This window comes from Callorhinchus milii, unplaced genomic scaffold, assembly GCF_018977255.1.
Source record: "Callorhinchus milii isolate IMCB2004 unplaced genomic scaffold, IMCB_Cmil_1.0 Scaffold23, whole genome shotgun sequence".
In the NCBI taxonomy this organism is placed as follows: Eukaryota; Metazoa; Chordata; class Chondrichthyes; order Chimaeriformes; family Callorhinchidae; genus Callorhinchus; species Callorhinchus milii.
The window spans coordinates 8,136,957-8,151,580 of record NW_024704764.1 but is presented as its reverse complement, the minus strand read 5'-3'; the positions used below and the strand labels follow the sequence as shown (position 1 = coordinate 8,151,580).

General features: G+C 45.2%; 1 protein-coding gene across 1 annotated transcript; it reads left to right on the top strand.

Moving 5' to 3' along the window:
• Nucleotides 1-4,097: 4,097 nt before the first annotated feature.
• On the top strand, nt 4,098-14,058 carry LOC103183764 (all-trans-retinol 13,14-reductase). Its single transcript, XM_042343223.1, has 11 exons — nt 4,098-4,330; nt 6,899-7,081; nt 7,768-8,009; nt 8,473-8,674; nt 9,134-9,331; nt 9,421-9,540; nt 9,995-10,133; nt 11,174-11,283; nt 11,652-11,818; nt 12,178-12,337; nt 13,296-14,058. The coding sequence occupies exons 1-11, from the start codon at nt 4,159-4,161 to the stop codon at nt 13,439-13,441; spliced, it is 1,839 nt and encodes a 612-aa protein (XP_042199157.1). The 5' UTR covers nt 4,098-4,158; the 3' UTR covers nt 13,442-14,058.
• Nucleotides 14,059-14,624: the final 566 nt, after the last annotated feature.

Here is a 14,624-nt window from a genome sequence, read left to right as displayed (position 1 = left end):
AGTCAAAGCGCGTGTGTGAAAGCTTTATCTGAGAACAGTTAGAAAGAGCAAAGTTAGGAAGTACTTTTTCCCCTCTCTTTATGTGCAATACCTTATATATTTTTCCAGTACAATCAATCGATCGATCAGTAGGTTTATTTTCCTCCTATTTACTTGCTTTGAATTCAATTCCAAAGTTTAGCTTGGGACAGCCCTGTGCATCTATCTTTCCATCTTGTGTGCATTGGCAAATATTTTCTGCTGGAAGGCGGAAAAGATAATCAACGCTTTTGCCTGACGCATTCATCCTTTGAGCGGTTTGAGAAGTTTCGAAGACACGATGAGGGACTATTATTATTATATTATCGTTCTTTTTTTATTCTGCACAGTGCCTCTCTGCTATAGTCCAGCCCAAGGCTGTTTTATCTGCTGTGCCAACAGGATGAGCACTTAAAGTTTAGTGTCTGCCAACAGGATGAGTTCGCTGTTGAATTGCTTGGCAGTGTGTAGTGAGGATGGGGCAAGGACACATCTGATGTTCTTAGAGCTTTAGACTAACCACAGGATCACAAACCACTGTAATACTTGGCCGTAGTTGTCCGTTGTTCCATTATTCATCGTATAAATATTCCGACGGGCTCTGTGAAATCAGTCACTGCTGGAAAATCCACTTAATTGTACGGTGCAACTTTAACTGAGTGACTTGGCTTTTCCAGCGCACGTATGATTGCTTCTGAGTCAAGTTACAATTGCTGAATTGGCTCTCTCGGCTGCAGCATTATAATGAACTGCGAGCTCCTCAAGTCTTCTCTCTCCTCTCATTCGGAACTCTGCAGCTCGTGTACTGTCCCGCACCAGGCTTCGCGACCACGTCACTCCCACCCTCGCCCTCGCTCGCCTCCACTGGCTCCCCATCCCCCAGAGGATCGAATTCAAGCTCCTCATCCTCACCTACAAGGCCATTCACGGCCTCGCTCCCTCCTTCCTCTCCGACCTACTATTCCCCTACTTACCCCCCCGTACCCTCCGTTCCTCTGGCTCCGGTCTGCTCCACATCCCCCGCCCCAACCGTCCTATCATCGGTGGCCGGACCTTCAGCCCCGAGGCTCTGGAACTCTATCCCCCAGTGCCTTCGCCGCTTCCTCCCTTTCCTCCTTCAAGGCCGGTCTCAAGACCTTTCTCTTGGACCGTGCCTTCAGCTCCCCTCTCGACTCTCTACCCCCTCCTCGCTCCCTCCCTTCCCTCCCCTCACCATTTCCCCCCAATGCTCGGGCCCCGACCCAACTGTCCAGCGCCTTGGGACGTCCTCCTGACGTGAAAGGCGCTCTATAAATGAAATCTTGTTGTTGTTGTTGTTGTTGTTCGTGCCATTCTGCCAATTAACTGCACACGAACGAAACCGACAAAATGGTTCTCCGAGAGTGTTTGTAAATAAGACTGAAGTTAGTGTTGGGTTGTGAGAGGCTGGAACGAAATGGCTATTTTCAATGCAATTTTCAGAAGGAGGTTCTTTACAAAATGCCCCCTCCACACTGTCTAATTTGGTGTCCAGTTTAAAGCAAAGAACCAAAGGAAATCTTTCAAGCAAAACCCCGCAATCTTGCACCACATCCCGCAAAAAGTACACTAACTTGTGCCCGAGTCAAAGTGCCTCAGCTTTCGGTTCTTTAGCATTCGGTATCGTGTCGCAAAAATAAAATGGGCGACTTTTTGTGTAGGTTTTACTCTTCCAAAGCATTTTAAGTTTTATGCATTTTAATGCCTTTTTAAAAATGACCAAAGCTGTATTTCTGTTTTGATTTAAATATCGTCGGTTTCTCTCTCTGTATAATTTTACTTTGGATTTCAATAGGTGTGAAATCTTTTAAGAATGTTGAGCAACTGTTACAATCGCTGATGTTCTAACAGAATGATTTTTTTTCTTACAATTGATTGTTATTGTAATTTTAAAATGCTCCGATTGAATAAAAATAAAGAATTTCTTTCTAATTTCCCTCTTTCTTAAGAGTCTTTCCGAGCTTCTTCTGTTAGGCGACCTCGATCGACAAGGAGGATGTTGAAACTTCTCAAAGCGATTCCCGAAAAATTGCTGCCAAGTGTAGTGACTGTATTTTTGTAGGCAAACAACTTACGCCCAACCAGGTTCCATGCAGAACCATTCGCCCACAAAATACACAGTCAATTCACTTTACAGTATATTCTATGAAGCGCTTTCAGACGTTCGAAGACGTGATAAGCTCACGTATAAGGACTATTGTTATAAAGTGATCAAGACACCGGAAGAAACTATTCTTTTTAAACGGTGTCATGGAATCTTAAATGTCCCGCTGAACCTAACTGACAACTTACGGAGGCTACTGCTATGTCAAACAAAAACAACAACTTGCATTTAGATTTCCCCTTCACACAGGGTTGCGTCCCGGAGCGCTTTGTCGTTAATTTACTGTATCCTTTCAGCAAGGACTCAGTTCATCTCAACAACAATACTGGAGTGTAAAATAGGAGCTAAACTAATAACCAAACCCACGATATAGGCTGCCGCTGAATTACCAGTTGGCTTTAATTGAATTCATTTAATTAATAGCATCGTCTCGGCCATTCGTATCCACATTAAGTGTTACCCTGACTTTTCAGAGTGTGTGTGTGTGTGTGTATATATATATATAGATTTATATTCTGCATTCATTGAAATTTCTGCCGAGGTTTAATTGAGCGCAGTCAAAAGCAATCTAGAATACACTGCTTCAAAACTCTCGCTGCCAAAAAAAAAAAGGTTGAATTAAAATGCGCTGTTCGGAGTAAGCCAAGCCTTTCCCCGACTGTTTCATTTGCTTTATTTCTTCGTGTAGTTGCTCTGCGAAAAAAAAATAACAAAATTGCTTAAGAGCTCCGGAATGTCCAGAGGGACTCAGAAGTTGTCTGGTGATATTAGAGCGAATGGATGGGATCCCGATGAACCAAAAAGTGAGAGGTGTGAAGAGATTCCGGGTGTTGGTAAAAGCTGGTGACTCGCTGACTACGAACGGGTGCCATTTGCTCTGCAGCCAATACTATACTTCACCACAATGCAGTCTCTATGCAACAAAATGTCTCTTAGAAAAAAAAATGCCCGAAGCATAGATATTGCCAAATACACAGATGGCGTCATCGAGTCTGAGCCGCTCTGCTTCCTGTTTCCCTCAAAATCACCTTTTTTGTTGTTAAGAGAGCGGAAAGCGCCACCGATTACCGGTGCGCGGCAACTCTTTCGCCCGCAGAATACGCAGTCAGTTCGCTCCGTATAATCCTGTGAAGCGCTTTGAGACGCCCCAACGACCCGATAAGGGGCTTTATCAAATGCGAGGCTTAGTGTCATTAGTATTATTTGTCAAATGCCGCATCTTGAAAAAAAAACACCAGGTCCGTCATTCCTCCGCTGATGATGATCATCGTCGCTCTCTTGTTATCGCTTCCACAAAAAGAGCGGTTCACAAAAATCCCTTAAAACACAACAGGCCTCGCATTCGGTCCCCCCCCCGTCGCCCTCTCCCCCCTGCCCCTCCATTTGCCTCGCGTGCCCCCCTCCTCCCCCCGTGCCCCCCTTCCCCTCTTCCTTCCCCTGTCCCCACGTGTGGCGCCTGAAGACCGGCGCCCAACGGTCTCCTCCTCCGCTGACTCCCCCGAAATCCCCCCCCCGCCCCCCGCAACCCGCCCACCGCCAACCCCCCACCGCCAACCCCCCCCCCCGCCAACCCCCCCCCGCCAACCCGCCCACCGCCAACCCCCCACCGCCAACCCCCCCCCCGCCAACACCGCCACCGCCAACCCCCCCCACCGCCAACCCCCCCACCGCCAACCCCCCCCCGCCAACCCCCCCCGCCAACCCGCCCACCGCCAACCCCCCCACCGCCAACCCCCACGTCAACCCGCCCACCGCCAACCCGCCACCGGCCCCGGCTAGGAGTCGTGCTCCGCCGCTGAACGGAGTGGGCGGGGCTGGGGGGTGGGGTTGGGTTGGGGGGTAAATGCAAGTTGTTGTTGTTGTTGTTGTTTTTGTCGTTGCCCCTTTAAATCGCTACGGTGCGGCGTTTACCGGTCGCCACGGCAACCGCCGTCTGACGTCAGACGTCCGAGCAGGAAGTGGTGGTGTGTGGCGGTGGTGCGGGGGGTGTGGTGTGTGTGGGGGGGATCGGGATCGGGATGGACCTCACGGCTCTGGGGCTGTGCGCGGCTCTGCCTCTGGTCGCCTTCCTGGTTTACCGACGGCTTTTCCGGGTCCGGTCGCCAAACCCTTTCGCCACCGACGGCGGCGGCAGCCCCCCGGGCCCCCTGGTGACTGACCGGGCAGCCAGGAACACCGTCATCCACAAAGGTTGGGTTTGCCCCGCGCCCCCTCCCCCCCTCCATCACCCCCTCCATCACCCCCCTCCCCCCCATCCCCACCATCACCCCCCCCTCCCCCCCCTCCATCACCCCCCTCCCCCCACCCCGTCCATCACCCCCCCTCCCCCCCCCACCCCGTCCATCACCCCCCCTCCCCCCCCCACCCCGTCCATCACCCCCCCTCCCCCTCCATCACCCCCCTCCCCCACCCCTCCATCACCCCCCCTCCCCCTCCATCCCTCCCTCCCCACCCCCTCCTCCCCCCACCCCCTCCATCACCCCCCCTCCCCTCCATCATCCACCCCCATCCCACCAGCATACCCCCCCCCACCCCCACCATCATCCCCCCCCCCCCCCCCACCCCGTCCATCATCCCCCCCTCCCCACCATCATCCCCCCTCCCCACCCCCTCCCCACCCCCTCCATCACCCCCCCCCCCCCACCCCCACCATCATCCCACCCCCCCCCCCCCCATCAATAACCTTCAGGGGTTTGCTTTGCTGGGGCTTTTGAGGCACCTGTTCCCTTCCTTCTCCCCCACTCCCACACTCCCCATCCTCCTCCTTCCACCCCCCCCCCCCTCTTTGCCTCGCTGCTGTGCTGGGAAGGAAGTTAGAGAAGTTGGGGGAAGTTCAATGTCTTCTCCCTCTCTCCCTCCCTCTCTCTCTCTCTCCCCCCCCCCCCCCCCCCCCCTCAGCTCTTGTTATTTCAGTCCAGTTCCTGGTTTGCCAGGTTGTGGTCTGGCTCTCAGTTCATCCCAGTGACCTTTAGTCCCACTGTGAAGCTTGTCCTGCCATCCCTTCCTCCCAGTTTTCTCTCACTTGCTCTCCCTCTCTGTCTCCCCCCCCCCTCCCCCCACCACCGCATTCTCTTTCTCCCCTTTTCTCTCCTCTCTCTCTCTTTTTACTTGTGAATATGCAGTATTTAAACTTTGTTTTCAACACTTGCTCCCCACACACACGCAGTGTGTAAGTCCGTGTGTGTTGAGGTATCTGTTAAACTTTGCTGTTCCCACTTACCTACACTTTAAAAGTGACTCAGTCACTCAGTCCACAACTGTTTGTGGGCAGTTCTGTGCGCAATTGGCTGCCGCGTTTCGCCCACAAAATATACAATCAGTTCGCTTTGCGGTGTATTCTGTGAAGTGCTTTGAGACGTCTGGAAGACGTGATAAAGCGCTGTATCAAATGCAAGGATTATTATTATTAATAATGTTTTTTTTAAAATCTGAAACCCTTCCCAGTCCCTTTGAAAAGTACTACAGAATTTGGCACTGGCAAATCAAATGTCCTTGAAGGGTACATGCATTAATCAGGTCATTAATATGCTGCTGCCATATTAATTCTTCAGATGCCTTGAAGTTCCACCCACTGCTAGCCTGCAAGGTTATTTTGACTTGAGATGTAAGAATATACGGGATTCTGTAAAAATCCTCAATTCGGAAATCGCTTCTCTTTAAGAGAGTCCTGTAGCTCAGTGGTTAGAGCACTCGCTTTGCAAGTGAGAGACCTGAGTTCAATTCCAGCAGAGGGCGAAACCTCGGACAAGTTTCCTTACTCCACACAGAGCCTAATAATAATCCCTCCAAAAACCAAAACAATAATAAATTGGTCATTTTCAATCTACGACTGTTTGTGGGACATTGCTGTGCGCAATTGGCTGCCGCGTTCGCCCACAAATATAAAGTCAATTCACTTTACAGTGCGTTCTGTGAAGCGCTTTGGGACGTCCTCCCAACGTGAAAAGCGCTATATCAAATGCAAGGATTATTATTATTATTATTATTATTAAGAGCGAAGGATCTTTGCATCTGTCAGAACTGTGAAACGTTGGCTTCCAAATTACAGCTGATTTAAGACTTTGCTACAATTTTGTGTGGCCTTATGTTTTAAGACAAAATAATCTCCACAGGCTAAGACTAGGTAGAAGGTCACCCTTGGCTTCAGGAAGAATGGCACTATTCGAAAAGAGAATCGTGTCCTGGCCAACAATCCCCCAGTTAAAAAATTCAGTTTACGGCTCTTTGTGGGACCTTGCTACATATAAATTAGCCGCCACGTTCGCCTCCAAAATCCTACACTTTCCGGTAAAATTCCATGAAGCGCTTTGAAACATTCTGATGAGAAACGTGAAAGTATTATTGTTGTAAAGTTATTGAACAAATGTCAGTCGAGGCTGAATCATTAAAATAATAATAATCCTTGCATTTGGCATAGATCTTTTTCGCGTCTCCGAGACTTTTCCAAGCGCTTCACAGAATATGCTGTAAAGTGAATTGACTGTATATTTTGTGGATGGAAATCATTCGAATGGGAACAGGATATGCATTTGGATGTGTGTGTGTGTGTAAAAAGAAGAAATAAAAAAAATTAAGGGGTAAGAGGCGGCAAGTGGGATTGATTTAAAAAAAAGTGTGACTTAAACCCAGTTGTAGTAATGTAATGTCACCGATTTGATGAGTTGAATTACTGCCTTGATGTGATGAAAAATGTTGTCATTGAAAGTTTCTTTGCTTCTAACACTCCGTACTGCCTTTTCTCTTTCACCCCTTTTCCAGGTTTCACCCTAAATAAGGTGCCGGAAAACCTGGATGCTATCGTGATTGGGAGTGGGATCGGAGGGCTTGGGGCTGCAGCAATATTGGCCAAAGCTGGCAAGCGTGTGCTGGTTCTGGAGCAACATGACCAGGCCGGTGGCTGCTGTCACACCTTCATTGAAAAGGGATTTGAGTTCGATATTGGTAAGAATATCAGGTTTGCCCATTTCAGAAGATCATACGCGGGGTTTGGATGAAGAAAGACCCTTTGGCCCATTTGATCGCGTCCTTCCAGATTACATCCTTTTGCCCACAAAATACAATCAAATCACTTTAGAGTATATTTTGCGAAGGGCTTTGAGATGTCTAGAAGATGTGATGAGGCGCTATATCAATTGCAAGGATTATTATTATTATTAATACCCACCCTACCATCTTCTCATTACAGCGTTGAGCTGTCACTTAAATAAGCCCCAGACACCTTCCCTTCCTGGAGATATTTACCATTTGAATTCCCTGCTATATAAGGAAATGTCTCCTGTTGTCTGCCCTGAGCTTGATTTCTCCTGCCCCACTGCCTTCGGCATAAGGTTTCATATTTGAATTATGTTTTAATATAATTAGTTTATTAGGCTGCCCCCACCTCTCCCAGATTACAGAGTTTCTTAAGACTGTAGTTTTTTGTGCTCTAACTGTATTGTCTTATTCTGTAAATACATTGATTTCAAAGTGTGATGAAGCCGATAGCGTTAGCTATTGTTCTGAGGACCTGGAGGTTAGAGACAGAATGTAGCAATGAATTTCAGTGGATGTTTAGCAGAAAATATTATACAATAGAGGTTTTGCAAGACAAGGAGACATCTTACCCCAGGTGCTGTGCACTCTTTCAGGAATCCATTACATAGGAGAACTGTATGAGCGCTCTTTCTTTCGGACATTGATTAACCAAATCACAAATGGCCAACTGCAATGGGCCAAAATAGATGAGCCTTTCGACACGGTTGTCCTGGGAGATCTCGAGTCCAGACGCTCCTACGCTCTCTACGGTGGGGAACAACAGTACAGAGACTCCCTGAAGAAGCATTTTCCCAAGGAGGAGGAAGCTATTGACAAATTCCTGGAACTTGTGAAGGTTAGTTTTTTGTTAAACGTTAGTTATATTACAGTCTTCCCAAGGGGGCAGCAGTACTTGAGCATAATTAAGGCCATTTCCTTGGTCGGAACATTTGGCGGTTTAATAAATTATAGTACATTGTGTGCTTTAAGGCGCTATATCAAATGCAAGGATTATTATTATTGTTGTTGTACCTTCAATATTTTTGCACCTTTCTCTATTTGTTTTTAAAAATAGCTTTGGCGTATTAGTTTTTTGTTACAATTTTTGTTGTACTCTGATTACCTGCACATTTATATTAATCCTTTGCATTTTATACAAATAGTGCTTGAAACATCAGAATGTCCCAAAGCTTTTCATAGGGATGTTTCTGCAGGAGCAGCTACCTTCCACTAGGTGTGGCTGGGTCATCTGGGTGGGGAGGAGAGAGATTAATGTTGCTTTGCTGTATTTTGTAGAACAGGTTTTGCTTTCCTTCTAGGCGGCTTACAAACGAATACCTGTGATGGCAATGATCAAAATGATTCCTCTCTGGCTGGCCCTCTTTCTCATCCGGACTGGCATCATCAACTGGATCACATCGATGTTCAAACTGGCCGTCACACCTCTTAACGAGGTGGTCAATAAGTTGACCAGCAATCAAGACCTCAGAGCGGTCATGTGCTACATCTGTGGGAATTATGGTACGGCCTTGGGTCAATGCGCAGTTACTTTCGGGGAAACGGAGGTCAAATTTGTCTGGCTGTCCGAGTCAGTAACCCTACTTTGACCGGTAAATTAGTTATTCGCTTCATGGCTCTGTGTGGCCTTGCACAAATTTGGGGTCAGACTCCGCCATTGTTAAGTATTCCAGGACTCTACCCGTCGTGCAGGACGTTATGTAAATGCAAGTTGTCGTTGTGTTTGCCTCCAATACACCATGTGGAAAGCTCTGAGCTCCTGAGAAATGCATTTCAGAGTAAGGCACAGAATTAATTCTCTCTGGGCAACGATCCTAATTGTTACTTATTCAGTGCTTCAAGGCGTTTATTCTGCATGAAAGGTGTTATGCAAATACAAATTATTGCCTTTAGTTCGTATGATGACCTCTGCAGTTTATCCCTTCGCTGTTTAATACGTTATTCTATTTGACTTTTCCACAGGTGGGACTCCTAAGGATGCCAGCTTTCTAATGCATGCGTTGTTGATCCAGCACTTCAAGGCTGGTGGATGGTACCCTATAGGTGGGGCCAGTGAGATCGCATTTCATATCATCCCGGTGATTGAGAAAGCTGGAGGTTGTGTTCTCATGCGGGCTCCTGTTGAACGTATTCTGGTAAATCAGGATGGCAAGGCTTGTGGTAGGTGTCAACTGCTGTTGTCAGAGATTTTAGGAAGTCACTTTTTTATCAGCTTCCCACTCAAAACTTGTCTTTGTCTCTTGTCTCAGGTGTATCTGTGAAGAAGGGTGAGACAGGAGTAAATCTCTTTGCTCCTGTTGTGATTTCTGATGCCGGGATATTTAACACCTATCAACGCCTCTTACCCTTGGCAATACAGAAGAAACCAGGTGCATGGATACTGAAGTTTTTTTTCAGTAATTTATATAGTGCCGATCATATATAGGGTAGCATCTCAGAGCACTTCAAGTTTAGTATATATGATACAGAGAGTACAGCCTGAGAGTTGGCAAAGTTATAGATCTATTGTTTCTCTGCCAACTCATTATCTGATAATGTGAAATTGGGCACTGAGTGAAATGGCCATTCAGCATAATCCCACTGATGTTTCGAGCTGATGCTATAGAGTATAAATGTTAGGCCAATGTTTACCACGAAGAAGGGAAAGCTAACGAGGCAAGGTACACTCGACAAAGTTGCTTTTAAGGCGGGACATGAAGACAGGTGGATGTGATGACTTGTTCTCATTTATATTGACTGTTGTATTGCTTATAGAAGAGAATGTAACTTCTTTTTACCCTGAATGGGAACACAGTGGCTGACTATGGTTTTGCTTGCATGCAGCTATCCAGGCTCAGCTGAAAATGATAGAACATGGAGTCGGAGGATTCAGTGTGTTTGTGGCTCTTAACGGTTCGAAAGAAGAGTTGGGATTGAAAGGACTAAATTATTGGTTTTACCAACATAATAACCTGGAGGAGCTGTAAGTCAGTCTTACCAGACAATGGCAAGCTATGCAATGCTAACTTGTTAAACTCACAGCAACTACAGTTTGCAATTATATAGTGCCCTTCATGGGAGTGTCTCGAAGTGCTTGGCATTGGTGGAGTCTGACCCTGAGCCAGAGGGAGAGGGAGGTGGGAGGTGACCGTAAGCACGATCTTCATCAGTACTCCCAACACATGAGCATTGGCTTCCGCTAGCCTGTGTCTAAATATTTTCCAGAATTAACTGAAGTAGAATATGTCCCTCTGGGGAGAGAGTGCACTCACTCCATTCCAGTCAAATGGGGAATCTCCATGCATAGATGACATACGTATATAATAATCTTTGCATTTGATATAGCTCCTTATCACGTTTTTTGAGACGTCTCAAAGCTCTTCACAGAAGATACTGTAAATTGTATGAAACTCCGTCAGGTTTGGATTCACGAGCATGACAATGGGTTTCCGTGCCTGTGTCAAACCAAAAAAAAAGGCAAAACAAGAGGGGGTGCAGCGTAGATTCACTCGGTTAGTTCCTGGGATGAGGGGACTGACCTATGAGGAAAGACTGAATAAACCAGGGCTATATTTTCTAGAGTACAGAAGAATTAGGGGAGATCTTATTGAAACGTATAAGATTCTTAAAGGGCTGATAAGGTAGACACTGAGGGTCTGTTTCCCCTGGTATGAGAATCTATAACCAGGGGTCAGTCTTAAAATTAAGGGTCAGCCTTTTAGACCAGAGTTGAGGAAACATTTCTTCACTCTGAGGGTAGTGAATTTATGGAATTCACTCCCCCAGAAGGCTGTAGATGCTGAGTCCTTGAACATCTTCAAGGCTGAGACTGATAGATATTTTTTTAAAAATTAGGGGATATGGGGATAGGGCAGGTAATTAGAGTTAGGTCTGAAGATCAGCCATGATCTTATCGAACGGCGGGGCAGGGCTCGAGGGGCCGAATGGCCTACTCCTGCTCCTCATTCTTATGTTTTTATGTTCTTATGTTCTTAAATATATTCATTATTTTTTCTACTGCAGGTCAGAACGATACTTATCACCCAACAAAGAAAATGCCATTGATGGATATCCCCTGATGTTTGTTTCCTTCCCATCAGCTAAGGATCCATCTTGGGATGAAAGATTTCCAGGTAAATGGAATATGTGCATAGTGGACAGTGGACAGATGACATGTTTGTTTAAGAGTTAATCGCACTACTGGTTTGTTACAGTTTTTCTAATGTTTGCCTTGACTAATGCCTTCACGCTATATCGAATGCAAGGATTGTCATGTGTACCCACTACAAATAACGTTTCACCAAGTTAGTTTCTTTGCTCCTAAATGGATTTTGCGTGTAAGCATGTTGCTCTCTGACCTTTTTTGCCGAAAGCAAAATGGCCTTTGCTGATGTTTGGCATCCAAACTATTTTTTAGATGTTATACAACTCTTTATTTTGAATATACTGCAAAGCTACATCTTGTCTTACATGACTAATAACTTAAATTCTTAACATTCAGGGAAGTCTTGTTTGACTATTGTGACATATGCCCGCTACGACAGCTTTGAAGAATGGACGGATGAACGAGTGAAGAAAAGGGGGCACGATTATGAGAATTTGAAGATGGACATTGCAAAAACATTAATAGATAATGTGATGGAGTATTTTCCACAGCTCAAAGACAGGGTATGTTTTTGTCTGATGTTGGACATGGTGATAGAGGAAATGCTGGATCTATTTGAAGTATTGTTCACTGTTTCTATATTAAGAAAATCATTTAATTGATAAATTAAGGCAAAATATAAATAATCAACAAACTGCTTCCACTTTGGTCACTCAATCCATGACTGTTTGTGGTACTCTGCTGTGCGCAATTGGCTGTCCCGTTTCACCCACATAACATAACAGTCAATTCACTTTACAGTATATTCTGTGAAGCGCTTTGAGACATCTCGAAGACGTGATAAGGCGCTATATCAAACGCAAGGATTATTATTATTATGTGTACCAACCTGGCTTGCTTTATGTATCTGAAATCTATCTAGGTTGAGTACTTTAAAGCTGGCTCTCCGCTTTCACATCAGTTCTACATTGCTGCTTCTCATGGGGAGATGTATGGCATCCACCACGGGATTTCACGCTTTGCACCTGAAACAATCGCCTCCCTCAGAGCGCAAACACCAGTCGAGAATCTGTATCTGACAGGTAAGCTATCCAAGATATTTAACAACAACAAGTTACATTTGTATAGCGGCGCTTGATGTCGGGAGGACGTCCCAAGGCACTGGACAGTCAGGGATCCGCGCCCGAGCTGGTGGTTGGGGGTGGAGGGCAGTGAGGGTGAGGGTAGGAGAGTGGCTGAAGACACGGTCGAAGAGGAGAGTCTTGAGAGTCTTGAAGGAGAAACCATGAGGAAATCTTCAAGTCCACAACAGAAGAATGATCCCAGATTTATTTTGCTAAATACGATGCAGATCCCCAAGTTCAGCACTCAGTCCTAAATTGCATCTTAAAGAACAGCAGTCAGGAACACTTATCAGTACCACTTGGCTTACTTGGGTGAGCAACTGAGTACCTTTCCCAGCAAGTTTTAGTAATAATGAAATGGGAAAAGTATGGCCAGTGAAGAATAATAAGAAAATGAATAAAAATCAAATTAACATGGAATTTTAACAGAGTAGATTAGTGGGTCTAACCTGGGAATGGTTACAATATATAACGTAATTTACAAAACGTATAGAATAAGCAGCAATAAAAGCAAGATTGTTAAGCCATGCATTATAACATCATACACTATGGTGTCTTATCAAATAAAGTATGAATGTTATTAATTGAAAATCGATATATTCAATGGAATTGTACAGCCAACGATGTTTGGAGGATAGTATCTGAAGCATAAAGAAAGTTTGAATTTTAAGGACTTCGAAACATCTGTTTTAGTTGCAGTTTTCAACATTTTTCAGTTTTCTTTACATTGATCTAATAACAATGACACACTCTGATGCATTTTTTTTAAAATCAATGTCATGTGATGTGATTCTATGTCAGTTTGTTTGCATTGTGTATACAAAAAAACAGAAAAATCGATTGCATTGACTGTGGAACTGAGAATGACAAATAACCATTTCGATGTCTTAATCATTTTATCCCTCAATTGTTCCAGGTCAGGATATATTTTGCTGTGGGTTTGTAGGAGCAATGCAAGGCGCAGTTCTCTGTGCCTCAAGAATCCTTGGTCGAAATCTGTATGTGGACGTCATGAAACTTAAAAAGCAAATTAAAAAATCCCAAAGTAAGAAGAAAGCCTAGCATTGGACTTCAAATTCAATCTGAAAAGATGTGATTATAAGTACTGCTTGGATTTAGGTATTGTGCTCATAATGTCTCCACATCTTGAAGGCTTCGTATCAATTTTCATACCATAGTCTGAGCAGATATGATCTATGCTGTTCAAGGGTTTTAAATGAAATTTAGTTTGATCAGTGTCACTTAAATCCTATTAGACATGAGCCAAAGAACAAAACTGCATTTTTTAAAATTTAATTATTTTTAATTTTAATGTAATTATCGACGAAATATCAATGCAATTATTGCTTAATATGGTGATTTATAGAAATCACAACATCGATAAACCATGCACTATAATCTCCTACACTATGGTGCCTAAACAAATGAAAGAATTAATTTTATATACAGAAAATCAATGTGATATTCAAAATATCTTTTATCTCCGAGACAAAGTTGAAGGTACTAAATGCTATATCTCGCATACGAGCACCGAATTTTTTTAATTGTGACTGATATCATGCTTTGTAGACGTGGTCAAGCGACTCACTTGTTTTAGCTTCAAGCGGTCTTGGGGAATGTTGTGGTGTGGTCAATCACTCTCCTGATCAAAATAAAGAAGATTATTTGAAGGAGAAAAAGGGGGAGATTTCAGGGAATTTTTTTTTTGTATACACACACACACACACACACACACACGCACACAGAGTTATTCGGCCGTTAAATGTCCTGCCAGGCACGGTAACCCAGGCAGAGTTCACGTTCGAGAGGCAAATTAGATTTCTAATAGTTTTATCAACAAAAAAAAGGAATCACTTGCAGGGTACGGGACTGAATCGAAGACCGAACGCGTTTCAGATAGGTTGAGCCCGCTCCAAACCCGGCCGGTAAGCGACACTTCAGTCTTAACAACTCGACATTTTTTCTTTCTGGCTGCGAACGATTAACCGCCCGTTTCGTCCCCGACGCGCGAGTCTCCCAAGAGTTGGCGGGTATCCAACTGGCGGGGATCGGGGGGGGGGGAATATCTTGACTGTACGCCCAGTCAGTCCCGCGCGAAGTCTTAAACGTGCGCGTTTTCCACGAGGAAATCGCTGATAATAAGCGATAATAATCCTTGCGGTTGACACGGGCGCCCTGACCGCGTCCTCGAGACGCCTCGAAGCGCTTCGCGGGATGTACGTCCAGTGGAGTCCAGTGGACCCCA

Excerpts from the sequence above, each read along its gene's own strand:
- LOC103183764 (XM_042343223.1), top strand. The coding sequence starts at position 4,159 with ATGGACCTCACGGCTCTGGGGCTGTGCGCGGCTCTGCCTCTGGTCGCC. Across the intron at positions 7,082-7,767 it reads GGGATTTGAGTTCGATATTG|GAATCCATTACATAGGAGAA; the intron begins GTAAGAATATCA and ends GCACTCTTTCAG. Across the intron at positions 9,541-9,994 it reads GGCAATACAGAAGAAACCAG|CTATCCAGGCTCAGCTGAAA; the intron begins GTGCATGGATAC and ends GCTTGCATGCAG.